The sequence below is a fragment of the Aulostomus chinensis genome, chromosome 18 (assembly GCF_037954235.1).
Source record: "Aulostomus chinensis isolate RoL2024-O1b breed Wild chromosome 18, RoL_Achi_v1.0, whole genome shotgun sequence".
NCBI classification, from domain to species: domain Eukaryota; kingdom Metazoa; phylum Chordata; class Actinopteri; order Syngnathiformes; family Aulostomidae; genus Aulostomus; species Aulostomus chinensis.
The window spans coordinates 5,129,282-5,150,255 of NC_141337.1; the positions used below are offsets into that span (position 1 = coordinate 5,129,282).

The 20,974-nt window shown below is 45.2% G+C and overlaps 3 protein-coding genes across 3 annotated transcripts; 1 reads left to right on the plus strand and 2 right to left on the minus strand.

Annotated features, from left to right (window-relative positions):
- Window positions 1–483: 483 nt before the first annotated feature.
- Window positions 484–6,070, minus strand: p3h4 (prolyl 3-hydroxylase family member 4 (inactive)). Its single transcript, XM_086185715.1, has 7 exons — window positions 5,513–6,070; window positions 4,081–4,230; window positions 3,791–3,962; window positions 3,350–3,478; window positions 3,099–3,244; window positions 2,623–2,706; window positions 484–1,768 (listed from the first exon to the last, which is right to left on the minus strand). Exons 1-7 carry the CDS (start codon window positions 5,951–5,953, stop codon window positions 1,619–1,621), a joined length of 1,272 nt encoding a protein of 423 aa, XP_086041841.1. The 5' UTR covers window positions 5,954–6,070; the 3' UTR covers window positions 484–1,618.
- Window positions 6,071–8,501: 2,431 nt separating this feature from the next.
- Window positions 8,502–14,544, plus strand: fkbp10a (FKBP prolyl isomerase 10a). The gene is made up of 10 exons (XM_086185714.1): window positions 8,502–8,848; window positions 11,040–11,185; window positions 11,265–11,454; window positions 11,558–11,703; window positions 12,381–12,570; window positions 12,652–12,797; window positions 12,894–13,083; window positions 13,319–13,461; window positions 13,541–13,704; window positions 13,803–14,544. Exons 1-10 carry the CDS (start codon window positions 8,517–8,519, stop codon window positions 13,989–13,991), a joined length of 1,836 nt encoding a protein of 611 aa, XP_086041840.1. The 5' UTR covers window positions 8,502–8,516; the 3' UTR covers window positions 13,992–14,544.
- Window positions 14,385–20,273, minus strand: LOC147244793 (cytosolic 5'-nucleotidase 3-like). The gene is made up of 9 exons (XM_086185716.1): window positions 20,111–20,273; window positions 19,605–19,703; window positions 19,412–19,481; window positions 19,244–19,290; window positions 18,414–18,499; window positions 17,794–17,883; window positions 17,561–17,723; window positions 17,284–17,484; window positions 14,385–16,417 (listed from the first exon to the last, which is right to left on the minus strand). Exons 1-9 carry the CDS (start codon window positions 20,111–20,113, stop codon window positions 16,307–16,309), a joined length of 870 nt encoding a protein of 289 aa, XP_086041842.1. The 5' UTR covers window positions 20,114–20,273; the 3' UTR covers window positions 14,385–16,306.
- Window positions 20,274–20,974: the final 701 nt, after the last annotated feature.

Below are 20,974 nucleotides of genomic sequence, written 5' to 3' on the forward strand. Positions count from 1 at the left end.
AAATATGTGCAAGATATACTGAATGTTAAATGCACCGTATGGAAAATTATTTAAAATAATGAGTTTTATCTGTTGCAGCAAACATAGCTATCAGTTCCTTGACATGACTTGCATCTGCAAATCTCTCCTGTGGTCAAGGCTGTCCACTCGTCTCTTCTGGATCATTCCAGCCGTCACAGAAATGTCTTGAATTAATATTTTGTACATTTGTCGATAGCCCCGAGTCCCGGCTGGACGCCACAGCCCGGAGACTCGCTGTAAATGAGACAGAGGAGCTCTAAGGCGGGTTGAGTCTGATCATGTGTGCGTGTGTGAGGTCAGGTCGGTTGGTTGGTTTGAGCTTTGCACTACGGCAGATGCACTATTGTTCTTATTACAATACGTACAGAGCTGGTATCAAATACAATCTGTTGAACATTTTCAAGTTTAGTGGGGGGGGGGGGAGAAGCATCTTACCCCGTATTTTTAGACACTAACTTTTTTTTGAATTGAGATTTAAAAAAAAAAAAAAAGAATAATGAACTATGGCTTGCAGATGGATTGAAATGAAGGAAAATAAAATACTAAAACACGAAACGTAGACGCTCACATCTTTCCGCCTTCCTGTCTCTGTATTTCATTGTTTTAATGGATGGAAACACTTTAGTTTCAGGCTTCTAAAACAGACTGATGACAATTATTTAAGTCAAAAGGGGACAACAAACAAACAAACAAAAAAAAATCACATTTAAATTAACTAAAATATTTTCGATGCGACTCCAGCACAGCATCATGATGACGAACATTTACCTGAATCAGTAGGTATCAATCAGCTGCAGCTTCTGGGAAATGTGACTTAAGTTGAACTCATGTGCTACTCACGGCCGTTTACTGGTTACTTCAAACAGTTGATATCAAATTTCACATTTTTGTTTCACCATAAAAAAGCAACAAAAAAAAGAAGAAGAAGAAGAAAATACGCTGTATTTCTTGTAAACAAAATAAATTACTTTAAATAATGCAGAGAAAAGTAGTTAATGAGCTCACAAACTGGGGGAAGCTTTGATTAAATCGAGGTAATCAAGACCGTTTCCATACGTTTTAGGATTAATTGGACAGCTCTAAAATGTCAGTTAACATTTTTATCAAATAAATGAGCTGGTAATTTCAATTCAACAACAATGCAAACAAAAATCTATTAAAATATTTTAATTTTGAACAAATCATCCGTGGCTGACGCCTGATTCAACAACACCCAAATCAGTGGTCGACAAATGGTTCAATGTGAGAAAATCCAAAGGTCGCTTTCCTTATTCAGAGTCATTCAGCTTCATTAAATACGTCGGAACCCGGATGTGTCGCCAGCAGGTACGTACCTCAGGAGAACTACAGGCCTGTGCAAACAGAACCGCTTTAAAAGGCTGACGACAGCCGAGGCAGAGCACGTCGCCCTGTCGTCCCCATCAACATGATAAAAGCGTCTTTCTCGTCTTCGGCTTGTTTGTGTTTGGGTTTCTGTTTCATGCTAAGTACCGCTGGGACTGGAGTTCTGACGGCGACATTCTTTGGTGTGTAGCTGCGGGAGGTGGAGCGGCGCTGGATGACCAAGCGTTCTTCTCCGGGGATGCGGAGTAACATGTCAGTCTGCAACCTCTCCCGTGTCCCACTTCGTTTTGGGCTCCTGCCACCACTCGGCCAGGAAGGACTCCTCGTAGTCCCCCATCCCCTCGAACTCAGAGTCCGGATGCTCCGAGTGAGACGAGGCCATTTCCTCTGGACTTACCACGTCCTGCAGTTGAACACACAGAGTCAAACAACGAGGCATATCTTACTTTTAACTCTGCATCAATAAATCTGTCATTGTGGAGCCTGTAATTCAGGATAAACTCCATCTGCCCCACCACACCCCCCTCCCAGGCCCACGTGGGACGGCCCACTTACACTTTAATTTATGTGGCACAGCCTCAGCGGCCAACACCTTCCAGCCACATACCACACTCTACTGGTGGACGCCCCCCCCCCCCCCCTCCACATATCTTCTCTTCCTCCCTTCCATCGTCCCCACAGCAGCCTGCACACTCCGCTCCTCTACCCTCCACACAGGAGATCTTGTTTTGTCTGTCTGTGTTGACTTCTGCCGCCACATCGCTACGACGGCGTCTTCTGTTCAACGAGATAATCTCACAAAGTCTGGGAACCTCGTCAGATTAAATCTGTGAGGCCAGAGGGAAACAAATGTTCCTTTGGAATGTGGGTACTTTGGGTTCTTCGACCTTCTTTTGTTGAGCCAATTCTTTCCATTCACCTTTATACCACCGAGAAAAAAATGTTTTTATCCTGTTGGTTTTCTTCCTGTTCAAAAAAAAAGAATTCTTTTAATTTCTTTGTTGTTGGTGTGATTTTTCTGTCTTTTTTTTTGGGGGGGGGGCAATCACCATTTCCTGACAGCGTTCGCCTCCTTTCACAAACAGGAGGAATTACGGCGTGTAAACGAGCAGGAGACAACAACAAAGTGGAGACAATAATAAAAAAAAAAAAAGACAAGAAAAAAACCCGACAGGTTTTACAGTCAGACGAGTTATCCGGTGTCCAAACGCTGTTTTATGAGGCTGTTTTTTTTTGCCAGCGATAATTCCAACCCACCTCGTCGTCTGTCTGTAGGTAGTTGAGCGTGAACTCCAGCATGTCCCTCTGCTTGGTGGTCTGGTTGAAGTACCTCAGCGCCTCCTGGAGGAGCAGAGCTCAGCTCATCACATGTTCAACCATCAAACCTCCACCAGTTTCTCGGCGCTGCACTAAACAACAAAAAGTAGGCTCGGGGTTTTGGTTTTGGGTTTTTTTTTTTTTTTAATTCGCATTGTGAAGGGCCTCTGTGGCTCTCGGGCCTTAAAGCAAACCGAGGTGCCACATTTACTTGAAACCGAGGCAGCTTCAGCAGTTCCAGAGGTTTTATGGTTCCATCCAAATCCATGCCGAGGTGGAACAAGTACGCATAATCACCACTCTGAGATTGTGTTAATGTTCGCGCCAAGACCACTGGCTGCTATATTCGGTGGCCTGGAACCAACCCGTCCCTTCCCTTCGCTCGGTGGCGGAGCGACAACGGAAGCGGCACTCACGGGTCGAGGCTGGAAGTCCGTCTCCTTGAGTCCCCACTGCTCCCGGTAGAAGCGATAGTACTCCACGTTCTGCAGCATCACTTGGTCTTTGGGGTCAAAGAGCAAATAACTGGCTACACACGGCGCGGCGCTCTTCACGTCATTCACTGTGAAGCATCCACATAATAAAAAAAAAGAAGAAAGAACAGAAAGCATCTCACCACTAGACATGATATGAGTGCCAAATAAAGAGCTTTAGAGGTCGTTCTTACATTTATAATAAGAAAACTGGAGGTAGTGATACATGGTGGCGACAAACTTCTCCACGAAGAAGCCTCCGACGCTGGGGGTGAGGAGCTCCTCGCATCTCACCTTGCACCTGAGCACGTCGGTGTAGAGATCTGAGGGAGGAGGACACTTCATTTACCCACCCGGTGGAGTGATGCAGATTTTCAGGCAAGGTCATGGAGGCCCAGTCGCTCCTCCCGCCTGACCCCCGGCACCTTCTTCCTCAGTCTACGCTGTGACTCTAGTACCTCATTTCTAATGGAATCCAGTCCAGGAGCCACTTGGTGCGGAACAGTTCTCTAGTGGGGTCATAAGCAGGATCATTCTGCTACTGTGAGTGGGACTACAAGTTCGACAATTCAGGCCTCTACTGGGGTCAGAAGCTAAAAAAAAAAAAGGAAAAAAAAAAGCGCCCCTCTGCTCACCTGCCAGGGTGGGGTAGAAGTCTTTGTACTCCAGGATCTCGTAGGAACCCTCGCAGCCGGCGAGACAGAGACCGTAGACCTCGAAGTACTGCACGATGGCCTGTTCCATGTTCCGCGCACTGTTACTGAAGTCTCCGTTGTTGTAGAGCATCACACTCTTGAGGAACACACTCTGTGTCGAGAGAGAGAGAGAGAGAGAGAGAGAGAGAGAGAGAGAGACATGGTCACAGAGGCTGGCTGGAGCGTCAGTCACGTGACTTACCTCGCCGCGGATTGATATAGCTACCAACTTCATACGGCTGCTCCTCGTGGTCAACGAGGTATTCCTCCACGTCGAACAGGGTCTTGTAGTAGTTCATGTTCTTGGACAGGTAGGGATCCTTTGGGTTCTTCTTCAGGAAGGTGTGAGCTGCCGCCACCGCTTTCTCCACATTGTTGAGCTGATGAAAGGAAAAATAAAAACCTCACAAAAGGAAGGAGATCAAGTCGTCTTCAGGGCTCTAAAACAGCAGCCTACACAGGAAGTTGCGCTAAGAACGGCTGATCCATGTGTAATATTCGCCGGATGAAACCAGCAAAATGACCCAATATTTTACAGAGAACCTCAGAGAGCAATCCCCCCCCCCCACACACACACACACACACACACACACTCACACACGGAGCAGGATCAGCTGACTGACCTGGTGACCCCCCACTGCCACAATTTTTCGCCTGAAAAACCAAAACTAAAAACCCCAACTCATCTGCTGGCACGGCAGCTGCCAACTCTTCTCTCCATGTCACAATTATTCCCTTTGCTTCTGTCACAACCAAACAAAGAGCCACTGTTTTACACACTTCCGCTCTCTGACGCCGGCCCGTTTGGACTCATCTTGATTTCGGGGTCCAACTCTACAGAAGAGCATCGTTTATCTGGTGTTGTGTTGTTCTTTGCACCCTGAGGCACAGGTGTGAGTCGGGAGACACCTGACCAGCGCTGACATTGAAAGCTTCACTTTCTACTTCTTCCCTTGAAGCTGATTCTTGCTGATGGATGGAAGCTGCTGTGTTGACAGGAGCAGCTGTTAAACCAGAGCTCTGCTTCACCTTTTCCACGTGTTCCACTTGTTAATCTGGACTAAAACCGCAACGGAACCGGTGGCATCAGCTAGACCCGAGTGTCATGAACACATCTGGATCCTTCCCTCATGTCAGGAAATCCAAAAAAGGTTTTTGATGCTGATGGTTCTTTTAGTTGCTGTTGACTGGAAATTTCTTTCTTTCTTTCTTTTTTTTTTATTAAAAGGGCATTTAAGGACAGTCAGGATCGGACTACCAAGCCTTTCTTCTCCTGCCACATCACCTTGTCAGAGAAGAATAAGGGGATTGTTCCAGGGGGGAACACTGGAAGAGACGTGGCACATGCTCAACTACTAACAGCAGGAGGGTTCAACAAAGCGGGGGCGGAACGGGGGGGTCCTCTCAGCACATTTGGCCGACGACAAACTTCCTCTCGGTGACGTCAGGCGTCTGCCTCGAAGTCTGAGGACCGCTCGCGGCCGTTTCACACTCCCACGAATGATCTTGTGGTGTTTGAACTGAGGATGCGGTCCGGAGGCTAAGCCCCGCTAACAGGCCGGATTTCTGCATTCACAGCGGGGTGAGTGAGCTGTGCGAGGCTGCGCTCCGGACTCCGGGCCTCCCCCGTGTGAGTGTGTGTGTGTGCGTGTGCAGCCTCACCTGGTAATACGCGTACTGGATGTACCGGTACGGTTTCCTGCTCTCGAAAGTTTCCAATAAATCCCTCTTCGGGTGCGCGAGGTTAAACACCGGAAAGTCCGCTTTGCACTTTTTCAGACACGCAGCCCTCAGCAGAATGTGACGCACGACGCGGAGGCTGCTGTCGGGGAACAGGGTATCGTTGTCCCGGCTGACGGTGCTGCAGTTGCGGCCGCAGAAAGCCTGGCTGTCCCGCAGCAGCCGGTGGAGCCGCAGGCTAAGCTCCAGGAACTTGATGCTCTCTGCCCAGTTCTGCGCCGCGTACTGCTCCAGTGCGTAACCGTACGCGGCGTCCAGCGGCATGATGTCCTTCTCCGGGAAACTTCTGAAGCTGTACTTCTCATACTGAGCCTCGAGCAGGGCCGGGAGGAGGAAGGCCAGACACAAGCTGAGCGGGAGCATCGTCGCCCTCACTGGCTCCGGATGAAGACTCGTCCAGTTTTGAATGGATCAGGAAACTTCCTTTCTCGAGGGAACGCTCCTGTCTGACTGCCTGCACGTAGGCTCTGATGGCCTTGATCAGATAGAGCGAGAAAACAACAATTTCCGGTTTAGACATTCAAAATAAAAGCTGCACTGACGTGGGCCTGTGGCTTAAACTTTATTCCTTTTTCTTCTTTTTTTTTTTTTGCCTGTTTGATTAGAGCTCAGCTCAACTTGCCCAAAAACCACTTGTATGCAGTCATAGTTATTTTTCAATATGCAGTGTTGTAAGATGAAACGAAGAATTTTCACTTCATTCACATTTTAAAAAAAACAAAAAAAAATAAGTTTTTGAAAAGAATGCAAAAAATTAGGGATGCAGAATATTGGTTATCATTTATTTTGTCTGTTTTGCTCAACTACATAACAATACAGTTAATATTCAATATAATTCATATTCAGTATATAGGCTTTTCCAAATGTTTTAGGGGAAATAGGAGCAATTCTTTCAATCTTACTGCTAACATGTGTTTTTTAATTTGTACATAATGTCAATAACACATGACCTTGTTTTATACAGATAATATCAGTAGCTATCTGTCCAAAGTATTGTTAAATATTACTGTTGTAAATGTAAATAAATGAGCCAAAAAACATCCATATTCCTACTTAAAATTGATCAACATTTAAAAACTTCCACAGAAAAATGTTTGTACATCATTTGCTGATATAATGAAGGTTACGCGCATCTTCCATCCAAAAAAACCAACAAAATAAAAACAAAAAAAACCCAACAACCTTTATTTGCAGCTGGCAACTGTTGACAATTATTTTGGAGGCAGAAATCTTCACTTCCGGTCTGAATGGCTCTGAATCCGGTTCGTTTGACAGATTATAATCTGAGTTTGGACCTCAGAGAAGTCAAGAATGTCCAGTTTTCCTCAGTGTTTTCCAGGATCCTAACACCTTAACTTGACATTTACGTTGTAAAGACATTATTTTAGAATGTTTGCTGCCAGCTCTCATCATTTTAGATCGCGATTTAGACAAATATAACTTCTCCTTTTGGATGAGTTTAAATGTGTCCGTGGGGCTGTTGTCTTAATTTATGGTCGTGATTTTAACGCCCATCCCGAGCGAACTGGCGTGTTGGGACACGGATATTGAGCCTGGAGTTCATCAGCATAGTTGACTTTTTCTTTTTTCCTTTTTTTTTTGCTTGAGGGCAAATCAAAGCAGTGGTTTTTTTTTAATACCTGAAGCTTTTCTCTCACTTCAGAGGCCTGCAAACTACGAAGCCGCCGGATGGTTGTTAGGACCCAGGAGGTTAGAGGGAGCCTCTGCTATGAGCTCCAAAGCCGTTAATGATGCTGGAAAGAAACTTTATAAAAGGAGACGAAAATCACGAAATCCATAGGATTATGACTCCGAAGGATATTCTGGGATAAAAAGGGGTGGGACGGGGGGCTTCAGGATTTCATCTCATACGTGAGTGAAATCGTGTGGGCAGTCCTCAGGGCCAGGCATTACACGTTTGCAGAATTCCATTAAAAAGTGGGTGGGGGCCCGGGGGCCACTCCTCCTCCTGCTCGCTGCAGTTCACGACCCGCTGGAGTCGTCAAGCCACACGAATAGAGAGACGGAACCACGACGGAAGTTGCGTTGACATCCCAAAGAAGTAAAAAAAAACAACAACAACAAAAAAAACAGTAAAAAGTATTTTGTGTGTTTCTGGAGCAAAGCTCAGGGTTTGTGTGGGTCGCACAGGAATCATTACTGGAGATGTGTACTGGCAATGAACACATTTCCATGTTTATTTTGGTTTGTTTTTGATATTTGAATTCAAAAAGTAACGTTAAAAAATAGAAATTTTGCGACCGAAATAATTAAAATGTGCTAAAACCTGAAACTTGGAGACATCTTTTGGTCATTATTCACATGTACAAACACTGAAGAGACCCTTCACTTTATTTGTGATTTTATATCCACAAAGACAACAACAACAACTGCCCCCCCATATTATTTATTTGAATATTGGTATTTAGATTTTATATATATCCTTGTTTGTCATACGAATATAGAAAATATTCATCCAGTGTTCCAGTTTTACATTTTAAAAAAGCTTGTCTGTTTTTCAGTGATAGGACAGGATACACAGACAGTTCTGTTTGAAGTATATTGTTGTTATCACAGTTGCAGTGGTGCAAACATTACACACAGCAAAGTGTGTTTTGTTCTAAAAGTGAATTATTCAGCCCTGATTTGGGGGAGCGACAGTGCGGTTGCCTATCGTGCATCGTTACTCAAATAAACGTGACTAGCTATAAATGGAGCTCCAGGTTAATAACGGGTGTAATATCATAAATATGATTTCACAGTGGCTCTGGCTCTCCAGGTGACCCTGTCGAAGTACCCTTGAGCAAGACACCGAGCCCCTAACGGAGGGATGTCGTTCCACGTCCTTAAAAATAAGTCTTTTATTTTGTAAACCCTGACCGGAAGCAATTCATCTCAGTCCGTGCGATATCTCACAGCCGGGCCGATGAAACAAATCGTCCACATCTCCTGGTTGCATCTCACTCCGAGCCTTCATCATCACCACCGCCACCACCCCGTTGGCCAACTACCGGGCCGGGCTCCCTTGCGCGCTGCCAGCTTCCGCAGTTCACGTTCCAGGCGGCTCCTCATCATGTTTTCCGTCTTGTTTCTGCTCCATGTCGCCTCTGTGAATTGCGAACCCGGACAGCTGCTGGACGTGGTGGTGGATCGCTACGACATCCCCAAGTTTTGCCCCCGAGAAGTGCGGACCGAGGATTTCATCCGTTACCATTTTAACGGCTCCTTCCATGCGGGCGGCGAGACCTTCGACTCCAGGTGAGTCCTGTCGGATGCGACGCTGAGAAAGAAAACAGCCGGCGGCTAAACTGCGGCTACGTAGAAACTTCTGCTAGTTGACAGCAAGGTTACCGGAGCTCAGTCTCCATCAGTGAGTGAAAGTCCAGGACGAGTTCCGCATTAAAACTTGTAGTTGTTTTTTTTTTTTTTAAATTATAGTTATTAATATTACTTCTGCCCTACAGAGTGAGTATTTGAAAACGTCATACTAAACTATTGTTACTCTGATTTATGAAAACTGTCAATTTTCTGCAGCTGACATGAACCTCATTATGTAATGAGCTGGCTGCGGGGTTTACTGCATTTTCTTAGCATTATTAGTTTAGTTTCAAAAACATATTGAATGTATGTTTATGGAAGCAAACATAGATTTGCACGATAAAATGTAAAACAAAACAAAAAACAATGTTTGAATAAAGAAGCCGTGAAGTTGATAAAGTACTTTATTCGATTGCACTTTCCAGTTTTACTGCACGGTGTCATTTATTGACAACAAACACTTCTACAGTGTCTGTGCAACACGATGGAACGTTGTGTAATGGGTTACAGTTTTATTTCATTTAATTTTTTTATTTAATATTTCATTATGTTGTAAATCACAATGTTTCCAGTACTTTTTTTTTTTTTTTTAACTTTTTTGCATTCTTTCCTTTCTCATTGGGGGAGGCTGAAAAATTTTCATTCAGGCCATAAAAAGTTTTCTACTAGAAAATGTCTTTTTCTGCACGTAAACCTCTGTCAGAGAGATGGTTTTAGTTCAAAAACCTTAAATAACTCCCGCAGCTCAATATAAACAGTGACGGAGGTCAGCGAGTTGTGTTCAGGGTCTCACTCAGTTCACCTCTGCATCTGGCATTTGTCTCCAGTTGTGTATTTCTACTGCAAAACTTATTTTGTGATGTGTGTGTGTGTGTGTGTTTTTTTTTAAGTGTTCTGTCACTGTAGACGAAGGTAACACAAAACTCCTTTTTGAGGTTTAGCAAGACGTCATCATGGTTTGAGGAAAAGAAAAAAGAAAAAAAAGAACCCTTCACATCCTAAACCACGTAATGCAAAAGCCTGTGGCGGAGAGTTTTAGCAGCAGACGTCTCCAGCGAGCACGAGTGCAACACAAATAAACACGCAGGCGACATGACACAGGAGGAGAAGTCAAACCATGACTAAACAAGGAGCCGACCCACAGACGAGGGTTCACTCCTCACATGCGGACCGGCCGGCAGATTCAACCCCTGGCAGGCTCAAACACCTCCAGCCTTTTCACATTGCAAGCATTTATTAAAGACCTGAATGATGAGGATGTAAGATTTGGTCACAAAATGGGCTTCAAATACAGATTATTTGTTATTATTGGGGGGGGGGTGGTGGCACGGTGGTGCAGTGGTCAGCACTGTCACCTCACAGCAAGAAGGTTCCGGGTTCGAGCCCCGGCTGGAGCACGGGGTCTTTCTGTGTGAGTCTCCATGTTCTCCCTGTTCCTGCGTGGGTTCTCTCTGGTACTCCAGCTTCCTCCCACAGTCCAAAGACATCAAGAGGGGACCAGGTTAATCCAGACTCTAAACTGACCGTAGGTGTGTGGCTGGGAGAGCCAATGGTTTTCTGTCTTTATGTGTTGGCCCTGCCATGGACTGGTGACCCATTCAGGGTGAACCCGCCTCTCACCTGAAGGCTGCTGGGATAGGCTCCACCCCCCCGTGACCCTTAAGTGGTAGAAAATGGATGGATGTCATTATTGTTCGATCCAACAAGTATTTTCACGATTAATTAATGAGCTGTCCGGTCTATAAAAGGTCAAGAGATTTTGAAAAATACTCATCAACTCTTTCCAGAGCCCAACATGACAGGTTCAAATTGATTCTTTACAACAATCGAGAACTCAGTTTCCTCCCCAAAAGCTTTAAAAAAAAAAAAAAAAAGAAGGAACAACATGTCACAGGACCCCCCCCCCCGACCTTCTGGAGGCTTCCTGGTTTAGGGTTGTCGATACACACATCTTTCTGCACATCTGTATGATTCTTGGTACCGCGATATGTCTTGGATGCCTCCAGAACGTTACTTCTACTTTGGCTCATATGTCCACTGGGACGCGAGGCTGAACTGCCATGATGGTTGGTGGTCAGAGGTCAAGGTCACAGTACCCTCGCATGAACGTGATGTCACTTCTCTCTTCCAGTCATGACCGAGGCAAAGCCTACATCAGCCAGGTGGGCCTGGGCAGACTCATCACAGGCATGGACCGCGGTCTGCTGGGCATGTGTGTCAATGAACGCAGGAAGATCACGGTCCCCCCTCACCTGGCCTATGGAAGTATCGGAACAGGTGCGGAGGAACACCACACGAACTCCATCAGTGTCTGTCTGCGGTGTGTTTATGTCCAGTTGTGTTGTTTACCTGACAGGTGGCGTGATCCCCCCTGACGCTGTGTTGGTGTACGACGTGCTCCTGCTGGACATATGGAACACTGAGGACAAGGTGCAGATCCGGACCCTCAGCAAACCTGAAAGCTGCAATCGCACCACCGCGGTGTCAGATTTTGTTCGGTACCGCTATAATGGCACCTTGCTCTCTGGGAAAGGTTTCGACTCCAGGTGAGACTGAACTGCGGGGGTGGGGGGGCTGTAGGTTACTGAGGTGACCAGGGGTCTCCGGTTTTGGTGCATTTGAACAACTTTGACCTGTGGTTTTTTTTAGTTATATGAGGAATTCCACCTATGACACCTACTTGGGGAAGGGCGACCTCATCAAAGGCATGGAGGAAGGTCTTCTGGGAATGTGTGTTGGAGAGAGACGGATCATCATTGTTCCGCCCTTCCTGGCATACGGAGAGACGGGCTACGGTACCAACTAAAATGCTCCCGTTTGCTCGACTGATGAGAACATTCCTGCTGAGAATAATTCTGGAAAATAGTTTTTCTAGATTATTTTTAGAGCTGGGGCTGCACGGTGGTGCAGTGGTCAGCACTGTCCCCTCACAGCAAGAAGGTTCCGGGTTTGAGCCCCAGCTGGAGCACAGCCTTTCTGTGTGGAGTCTGCATGTTCTCCCTGTTCCTGTGTGGGTTCTCTCTGGTACTCCAGCTTCCTCCCACAGTCCAAAGACATCAAGTGGGGACGAGGCTGATTGATACTCTAAATTGACTGTAGGTGTGACTGTGAGTGTGAATGGTTGTCTGTCTCTATGTGTTGGCCCTGTGATGGACTGGAGACCCATCCAGGGTGAACCCTGCCTCTCACCCAAAGGCTGCTGGGATAGACTCCACCCCCCCCCCCCCATGACCCTCAACGGGATAAGCAGTAGAAAATGGATGGATGGATGGATTGTTCTAGCTTTGAAAGTCTAACAGGATTGACCAGGAGTTGACTTGCTCACAGTCAGCGAGGGTTTCAATGGGAATGTTAAAACCAGACACTAAATGTAATTGAATCACCTGTCTTTCACCTGCCGTTATGGTTACACTGTCAAGTCCAGATTCCACTGCCTCCTAGTAAGCTTCCATGTGGTCTCGGGACCCCACAGGTACTCGCGTCCCTCCTCAGGCAACGCTGGTGTTTGAGGTACTGATGGTGGATGTGTTCAACCCATCGGATGATCTGATCTCAGAGGTGAAGGAGGCCCCTGAAAGTTGCACCCGCAGGACGGTGACTGGAGATTACATCCGCTACCACTACAACGGCACCTTCCAGGATGGCACGGCATTTGACTCCAGGTAAACTCTCCATTTGTACTATTCGAGGAGGCAGAATACCATGGACTAAATAGATGCTGACTGTCACGCTTCCTTTGACAGCTACCAGCGCAATAGAACCTACAACACGTACATTGGCAAGGGATACGTGATCAAAGGAATTGACAAAGCCTTGGTGGGCCTGTGCATGGGAGAGAAGAGGAGGATTATTGTGCCTCCTCACTTGGCGTACGGCGGAGATGGTGTCGGTGAGTGTGACGCATGAATTTAAAGAGTTTAGAGGCAACAAAACCACTAAGACTTGTGTATGTTGGTAACACTGGTCCTCTATGGTCCTGCCGTAGGAGACCTCATTCCCGGCTCTGCTGTGCTGGTCTTTGACATTCACGTGATTGACTTCCACAACCCTTCAGATCTGGTGGAAATTAAAGTCACCCACAAGCCTCTGGAGTGCAACACGCGCAGCGAAGCCGATGACTTGATTCAGTATCGTTATAATTGCTCCCTGATGGACGGCACCCTGCTGTACTCCTCGTGAGCGCCCACTGCTGTTCACTCTGCCACACTGCATCCTCCTCCTGCATGTAATCATTGCTGGCTCCTCGTTCTGACAGATTTCAGTGGCGCTGCATACCACTTACGTATCCATGACAACAGCACGTATGCCTGCATGGCTCAAGGTTTTGGTACATGGAAGAAATTTTTACAGGGATGGATTTTTAAAAATGTATTCATGTTTAAAATGGTTCCACTTTATGTCCTGTTCCAGGGACCATTTTGACTCACCGTCCATAACGACTCTTGGAGCAAGCATGGTGATCATGGGTCTGGAGAAAGGTTTAATTGGCATGTGTTTGGGCGAGAGGAGAGAAGTGATAGTTCCACCCCACTTGGGTCACGGTGAAAATGGAGGTGAGGCAACCGGAACTGCTCATTTCACAAATGGCATGCAAACGTCCATGCTCAATCTGCTGTCTGCTTGTGTGTCCAGCTGGCATGGTTCCTGGGAGTGCTGTGCTCTTCTTTGAGCTGGAGCTGGTGGAGCTACAGAAGGGTGTGCCTGAGGGCTACATGTTTGTGTGGCTGGATGACAGCCCTGAGCCCCTCTTCCCGGCCATGGACCTCAACGGTGACAAGCAGGTTCCTCTGGAGGAGGTAAACCACCAGCCCTCTAATTACATGTCCTCTAAATACACTTTATAGAAGCATCTGTAGAAATGATTGATAATTCAACTCCTTTTTTTTTCTCCCAGTTCTCAGCTTTCATTATGCTCCAAGTGAAAAAGGGCAAAGGTCGTCTGCGGCCTGGGGTCGATGCCAACAGCATCATTGAGGACATGTTCAAGAACCAGGACAGTAATAGAGACGGGAAGATTGTAGAAGATGAACTGAAGCTTAACACGGATGAAGAGTCTGAACAAGTGAAACGAGATGAGCTGTGAAGAGGACGCATATTTCAGCAAACATGCAGTCGTGGGGGTGGGGGTGGGGGTGGTACATCCGTCCCAGCGGCTGTCGCGAAACTTAAACGTTTCAGATATTGAAACATTGCTGTGCCTCTATTGAAGGCAACCAGACCGCTCGCGTTGACTCTGTTTGAGTATATTCATCAAGATGTGTGTTATGTACAGGAAGTAAATGTTTTAAAAATGTGAAAAAGTCATCTGTCAAGAAAAATGTGTTCTGATGAGGGAAAAAACAAACATTTGACTCCACCACTTACACAGAACTACCTTAGAACGCACTTGGGCGGCCCATCTCCCATAGGACTGGCGATGGATGTACAGCCTGATTTATGATTATGAAAAACCACTGTGTTTACTGTATGTTCAGGGTTGCCAGTCGCTACAACAACATAAGTTGTAATTATATTTCTAGGCACTTGTGACACTGATCCTCTTGAGAGCAGAGGCCTTATTTCAATAATAAGAAAAAAAACTTCTCAAAATGTGTTGTGAAACATAAATTAAAGTTTTATAAAAAAAAAATAAAAAAAGAGAGAGAAGGTAATCCATTTTTCATTTCACACTCGGCTTCATTTGACAGTCGGCTTCAGAGTCTTTAATAAAACAAGTCGGAAACTGATGAAAACAACTTTGAAGGTATAAAGACAGAGGATGGAGGAAAAAAAATGCATGATGGGAGAATGATGCACATTTCTAACCAGACGAGCTTTGATTGCTGTTTTTAAAACCGTAGAGCGCAAATGATGTGACGGTGGAGTCCGGTAGAACCAAACCTCTGGAGGTCCGGCTCGGTCTCGTTCAAAGCTTAATGCCATCGCACCCAGTCACAGCACCATTCTAATTTCTTCTTCGTTTTAGCACAAATTATATTTAAACTGTACAACTACTATATTTAGCCCTTGAAAACCAATTGTAGCTGCCAGAGTTCACCACTAAGTGGCAGTGTGAACTAACTGTCCACTAACTGTACACACCCTCAGTTTATGACAATATGGCATCAAACTCATTTAACAGGAAGAACCGTGTCATTTGAAGAAGAAAAAAAATACAGGAAGAAAGTTTGGAATACGTTAAAGATGTGAGGTTGAGGTTTCTTACTAAGAGGCTGGAAATTCGGTAGAACAAACAAAACAAAAACAAAAGCCAAGTCTTGCATTGCTGTTTACGTTACCGTATACAGTTACTACCGCCGATACACCCATAGAAACACTTCTATCTGGATAAGAAGTACACAGTGCAAATCTGGCTTCCACCATGGAGTTTACCCCCCCCCTCCCCCGACCATAAGAGGACGGCCGATAGAGTTCAACAGGGATGATGCGTTTTTGTAGGCCAACCCAGAAGTTAGCATCACCAAGGGTTCCCTCAACCAAAAGCCCGTGGGATTTTTTAGAATCTGAATCACTACAGTCTATGAACTCTCTGGGAAAAGAAAAGTTTACGAGTCGTGCGCGTTTTGTTCAGCAAAGATAACCTTCACACCTGAACGCCGCTTTTATGAGTTCTGGAGTGGAACTATGACATCGTTACTGGTGCAAACATTGCGCTGAGAACAAACTGCACTGCGGATGCTTGACTTCAAAGTCAACCAGCCCTGCTCGGTAATTCACCAACGCTTTGATTTGAGCTAAAAGAGCCGATAATAATCGAACCGGCTCACTCGCGCACGTTAGCGCCCAATCAGAGGTGTTTGTTTGATCTTAATGTGACTGTTGGTGGATTACTGAGATTGTCGTCTGGATTATACCGCACACTGCACTTGGGAGTTTGTAAACGAACATTTTGGAGCAGTTTGGCTGTTGTTGGCCGTCAACCATCCTTTTCTCCACGCTTAAAAGAATGCAACTCGCTCTTCTCTGTTATGGAGTCACCAAGAAGAGACGCAGGAGGTAAAACAAAATATTAGTGAGTACTTAAAAGCCAAAAAACACTTTTTGGGGGACATCGCTTAACAAAAACAACCACAACAACACAAAAAAACCATTAAAAATCTCACAGACTTGGAGATGAGGGCCGCTCGATGATGCTGACTAACTTCCAGGTTTTAGAGCTCACCCTGCATCCCTCTATAGACACATAGATATAAGAGAGAGTACCAACAGGACTCACCAACAATCAGACAAAACAATGTGCATTTAACCCCCAACTCTCGTACACGACATGCAGTGTACATAACATGAACTCTTAGCTGGTTGTCAATCAACCTCCAACTGGTGCTGAATGAGTCGGGGTCTTGTCAGCTGACGCAACCACAGCGTCCATCACCAGCGGTCTAAAAAATACATAACAGTTCACTTATTGCCGGTGAGGTAGAGAAGTACAGCATTCGGGACTTCCAAGGTCTCATCCTTTACTAGTACAATGTCATACGAGTCCAAGTAAGACTGCTTCCTCTCCTCTACCTGAGGGGGGAAAAAGAAGAGGGATGGCAATGAAAAGGTCTGAGTGGAAACTGACTCTACTCCCACAGACGTCCAGGACAAGCGGAGCTTGAGCAGGACGAGGTCGCACAGTTCCAGTTCTTATCTCCTGATGAAACCGCACATTTCACTGCTGTTGTTTTTGTATTCAAAGATCCCAAATACTTGTTTGTGACCTTTAGAAGTGCAGATTGGAGGTTTTTTTTTAACCTTTGGCCTGCTGCTCCCAGTCATTTTGATAAGCTGAGCTCAAGTCCTCAAGTAGAGGAATAGTGCAAGTCTGATTTTATTTTTCTGCGAGAGAGGTTCATTTCCTCTCTCAAATTACCGAATTATCATTTTGACCACAATATAAACGAAGCTTTTCCTTTGCCACGACTGTTACACCATCAACAAGAGTGATAGGCGCTGAGTCCTTCGTCTTAAAGGGCCGGATGCACCGATTAATTTCCCCATTTATTCAGTCCCTGGTGGTTCACTTAAGGCTTTACAGCTTTTATCGGTCATTTCTTTTCAACAGCAGTTTCTGGGTCGCATCAGTGCATCAAGTTACCTGCAACTCAGAATGAAGTCTCTCCCTGCTTCAAGTGTCACAAGCCATTTATGATGGGAGACGAATTCTGACAAGGTCCAAACTTATTCACCAATGTTACAAGGACTCTCCACGGTGATTGTGAGGAGAAGCTCAGTGAGAGCGGAACGAGGAAAAAGTCCCCAGAGAACACAGGTGGTTAGTGTCCTTTGTCTACATGGACATTGTCTAATAAAATACAAAATTAATATTCTACTTTTGAATTTTTAAGACTGAAATGAAGATGATACAGGAGCTGGTTGACGGTTTTTAGTACCTTGTCATTGAGGAAGCCGATCTTAAGGATGTTCTCGATGTCCTGCACCCCGTCTGCCATGGTCAGATCTCCCAGCGAGTCTCCCAGCAGCAGCACGTTGGGTCGCGTCCGCAGCTCCTGGAAGTGGCCTGTGTTGAGCAGAGCACCTTCTCTTTTGTTGTAGATGTGGATCAGCTCTCCTTTGAACGCCCTCAACACTCCCTACAAATCAAAAGGGGGCAGAGTCATCCTGCTGCGTGGCTTCGAAACTCAGAGAGTTTGAGGTGAGACTACTCACGCGCTCGTCGAAGTCCATGTAGTTGGAGAAGACTTTGACGTTGTGGTGGAAGACGCCAGCCTGGCGAATCACCTCTTCCAGGATGTCTCCGATTCCAGCAGAGAAGATGAGCAGAGGTATGCTGTGCTCGTCCAGGTGGTCAAAGAAGAGCTGGTAGCCGTCCCTGTTACAACAGCAGGTCGTTACCATGGCGCTCAAACCTTCTGGGCCTCAGAGGAAGCAGGCTTTGTTACCTCAGCATGGCATCAGACTCCCGCACCACCGTGGCCAGAAGATCTTTCCTGATCTTCTGCTGCACCAGGAGTTCGTGAGCTTTTGTCCACCTTTGAGAAACAGAAGCAGCACCGATTCACTCGCGTGTTCACCTTCTGAAGTCACAAACGCGCAGAGCCAGCCAGGAAACGTCAAATAAGGCCCGTCTAAAATCGTGTTATTTCAGCAATATAATCTCATTACAATAGCAAGTGCGCACATTGTAGAGCCTTCAAAAACATCATGGCGTGACATCAATATTTCACCTGTCAATACTGACAACACCGACAGTAAATGTTCAGAGCTCATCAGAATGTAAGTCGCTCATTGTGTGTCGGTACGTGCATTTTTTTTTCTGGGAAAACTATCAAATACATTCATGATTATCATCCATCTATAAAATGTAAAGACATTCAACTTTTGTTTGGTATTTTTTAAACGTAGAATTCACAGCCCTTCTCCTGCGTTAACTTGCAGAGACGACCGTGTTGACTTGGTGCCACGGAGGTGTAGGACTGCTCAGCGCAGGGAAAAATGACCACACATCAAAGTCAGCCAACATTTCTGACGGCGACGGTAATCATCTGTGTCCGACACTCACCACTCCACCATGAGGGGCAGCTTCTCCTCTATCGAGCGTGAAGAGTCGATCTCGATGGGGTAGTACGTGTTGAGAAGCTCCTTCAACTGAGAGATGAGAGAATGTGTCAGAAAGCAGAGGCGTCCTCACCCATCGCATCACCAAACCGCCAGCGTGCTGCAGAGACTGTTTGTTACACCTCCATCTTTTAATCTTATCTGATGTTATTTTCACAATCTGGATTATGCCACACTTCCGTGATAAAATGCTCTGAAGCTTGCAGTTCACATGGATGCAAAGCTATTTTTCCTCTGCGTTAGCGCAGACAGGCTAAGGTAAGTGGCTCACACACACACACACACACACACACACACACCTCCAGTGCTTAAGTGAGTAAACTCATGGTAGGTTTCAGTTTTACAGAGGTGAGACAAAACTCTTACAAATAAAAGGTTGTGAGAACTAAGCGTTTATTCTTCTATGGCACAGAAATGAACTCAAATGAAAAAGCTCAACAAAAGGTAAGTGAGTGTGTTTACATACACACACACACAAATCTGACAGATGGAAACCATCCAGCGACGGCAATAAGATGAGAACAACTTTGTGTGCTTATCTGACTTCACGTATCGCAATAAGAATGTTTATCTGATTAAGAGCATCAGACTAAACTGGTTACAGCTCGCAGCTCCAACACCCAACCGCAGGTTAATTATTGAGCATGTAAACACACATGTGGATACAAAGCAGGATTTGTGTGTTTGCAGTGTCCTTCTGTGGACATCCTGAACAAACTCGTACTGATCCGGACACTTTCTTTGAAATCTACAGCACGAAATCCAAACACCTACCTTTTCTTTGCAATCATCAGAAATGAGTTTGCTGTTATCAAGAATATCTGCAAATTAAAAATAAATAAATAAATAAAAATAAACAAAACAAAACATACTATCACGTGACTTTATAACTGCTGCTTCTCTTTGTGTAGCAAATTAACCCATGGAAGAAGTTGAACTTACTATGACAAGTGGGGCATCTTTTCCCATTAAAAGCAAATCTTGTTAGAGTCATGTCAAAGTCCGAGATGACCTGTGAGACAAGAACACACACACACACACACACACACACACACACACACACACACACACACACACCGTTATCGTCGCGCAGATCTTGTAACAGTCAGACATTGCTGGGTGTAGCGTAACCTACCTGTAAGGTGTTGGAGCCTGCCTTCAACATGGACTCAAGGATGTCCTGAACCTTCTGAGGGTCCCTCATACACACCGAGGCGTTGGACAACTCTGGAATCTAAACCGGATACAAAAAAAAAGAAAAGAAAAGAAAAAAAGTGGCAGTAGTTGTTTACTGTTGCAAACGTTATTTTAAGTTTCCGTTTCAAACAGCAAGTCCACTAAACATGTTCGCTAGCAAATCACTTCCTAGCCAAATGGCACTCCATCCGGCTAACCTTGAAAACATCTGAAACATTTATACAATAATCAATAACTGTTTTTTTGTTATTGTTTTTTTCTTAAAAACACTGAGCTACTTACACCATGGGAGTAAACCACATAAACCTAACCGAAGCTAACTCTGCCTTAGCCACGCCACAGCGGTCAGCTATGCTAGTTAGCGTGCTAATGAGCGAGTTCGCTTGTGTAAACTGCAAATGTTTACATTTGTCCAACATTCTCGGAAACACTAAAGAAGATCACCATTTTCTTGAAATGCGTTGCAGATCCCTGTAGGTTGCTTCCACAGAAAGCGGCTCATCAACTCTCAATTTCTTTTTTGGGGTTTTGTTTTTTTTTTTTTTTGAATGTAAAGGCGACAGGGTAGAATCGTCTGAGCGACTCTGTGATTCTGCTGCCTTCAAGACCTTCCTAAAGTGTGGGGGTTTTCCAATACCTTCACGCTAACTACAAGTCATTCGTGAATATGAGTGAAAATGATTTACGAAACATTATAAAATGTGCAGGAATATATCACAGTAAGTCAATTGGGTTTTTTAAGCACTTGAACGACTGAATGGTTAGAGTTGTTGCCTAAGAATTAACTACGAGTCGGTGAGAAGCCGCTGAAGGCAACACGAAGACTTGCATAACTTGCTGTGGGACGGTGTGTTCTCTTCCCCTCTGAGCAGCGATGGTTCCCAACCGACCCGGAACAGTCCCAACACCATTTAGCGGCCACTGGAGTATGAGAGAATTATAATTCGCAGATGTGCATTTTACTTCTCAGTACTACAGCTACTTTAACCTGCAGTGAGGCAATAATTTTACCTTAATTTAGTTGCAAAATCATTTTAAAAACGTCAGACTGAGAGAAAAGTGGACATAGAAAATTTTAAATCTGTATTTTTGTTGTTTATTTTGGAAATAAAAATTCACATTTTAAGATGAGAAGTAGTTTAATGTGTTATATTTACAGAAAAATGAAGTTGTATCACAGGAGTTTCTATTAAAAACAAATGCTTTCGAAGCAGCAGAATTGTACGAATACGTGTAGAGAAAGAGCTCGTCCATATGACGTTAGACAATACCTGCCACATCTGCGCTCCAAAACTTGAACTGCGAGTG

Coding starts and splice junctions, on each gene's coding strand:
- p3h4 (XM_086185715.1), bottom strand. CDS start 5,953: ATGCTCCCGCTCAGCTTGTGTCTGGCCTTCCTCCTCCCGGCCCTGCTC. Junction 3,963..4,080: donor ACGAGGAGCAGCCGTATGAA/GTTGGTAGCTAT, acceptor CTCTCGACACAG/AGTGTGTTCCTCAAGAGTGT. Junction 2,707..3,098: donor CGGACTTCCAGCCTCGACCC/GTGAGTGCCGCT, acceptor CTGCTCCTCCAG/GAGGCGCTGAGGTACTTCAA.
- fkbp10a (XM_086185714.1), top strand. CDS start 8,517: ATGAAACAAATCGTCCACATCTCCTGGTTGCATCTCACTCCGAGCCTT. Junction 12,798..12,893: donor GTACGGCGGAGATGGTGTCG/GTGAGTGTGACG, acceptor GTCCTGCCGTAG/GAGACCTCATTCCCGGCTCT. Junction 13,084..13,318: donor GGCACCCTGCTGTACTCCTC/GTGAGCGCCCAC, acceptor GTCCTGTTCCAG/GGACCATTTTGACTCACCGT.
- LOC147244793 (XM_086185716.1), bottom strand. Junction 19,291..19,411: donor AAGATGCCCCACTTGTCATA/GTAAGTTCAACT, acceptor TTTAATTTGCAG/ATATTCTTGATAACAGCAAA. Junction 17,485..17,560: donor ACATGGACTTCGACGAGCGC/GTGAGTAGTCTC, acceptor TTTGATTTGTAG/GGAGTGTTGAGGGCGTTCAA.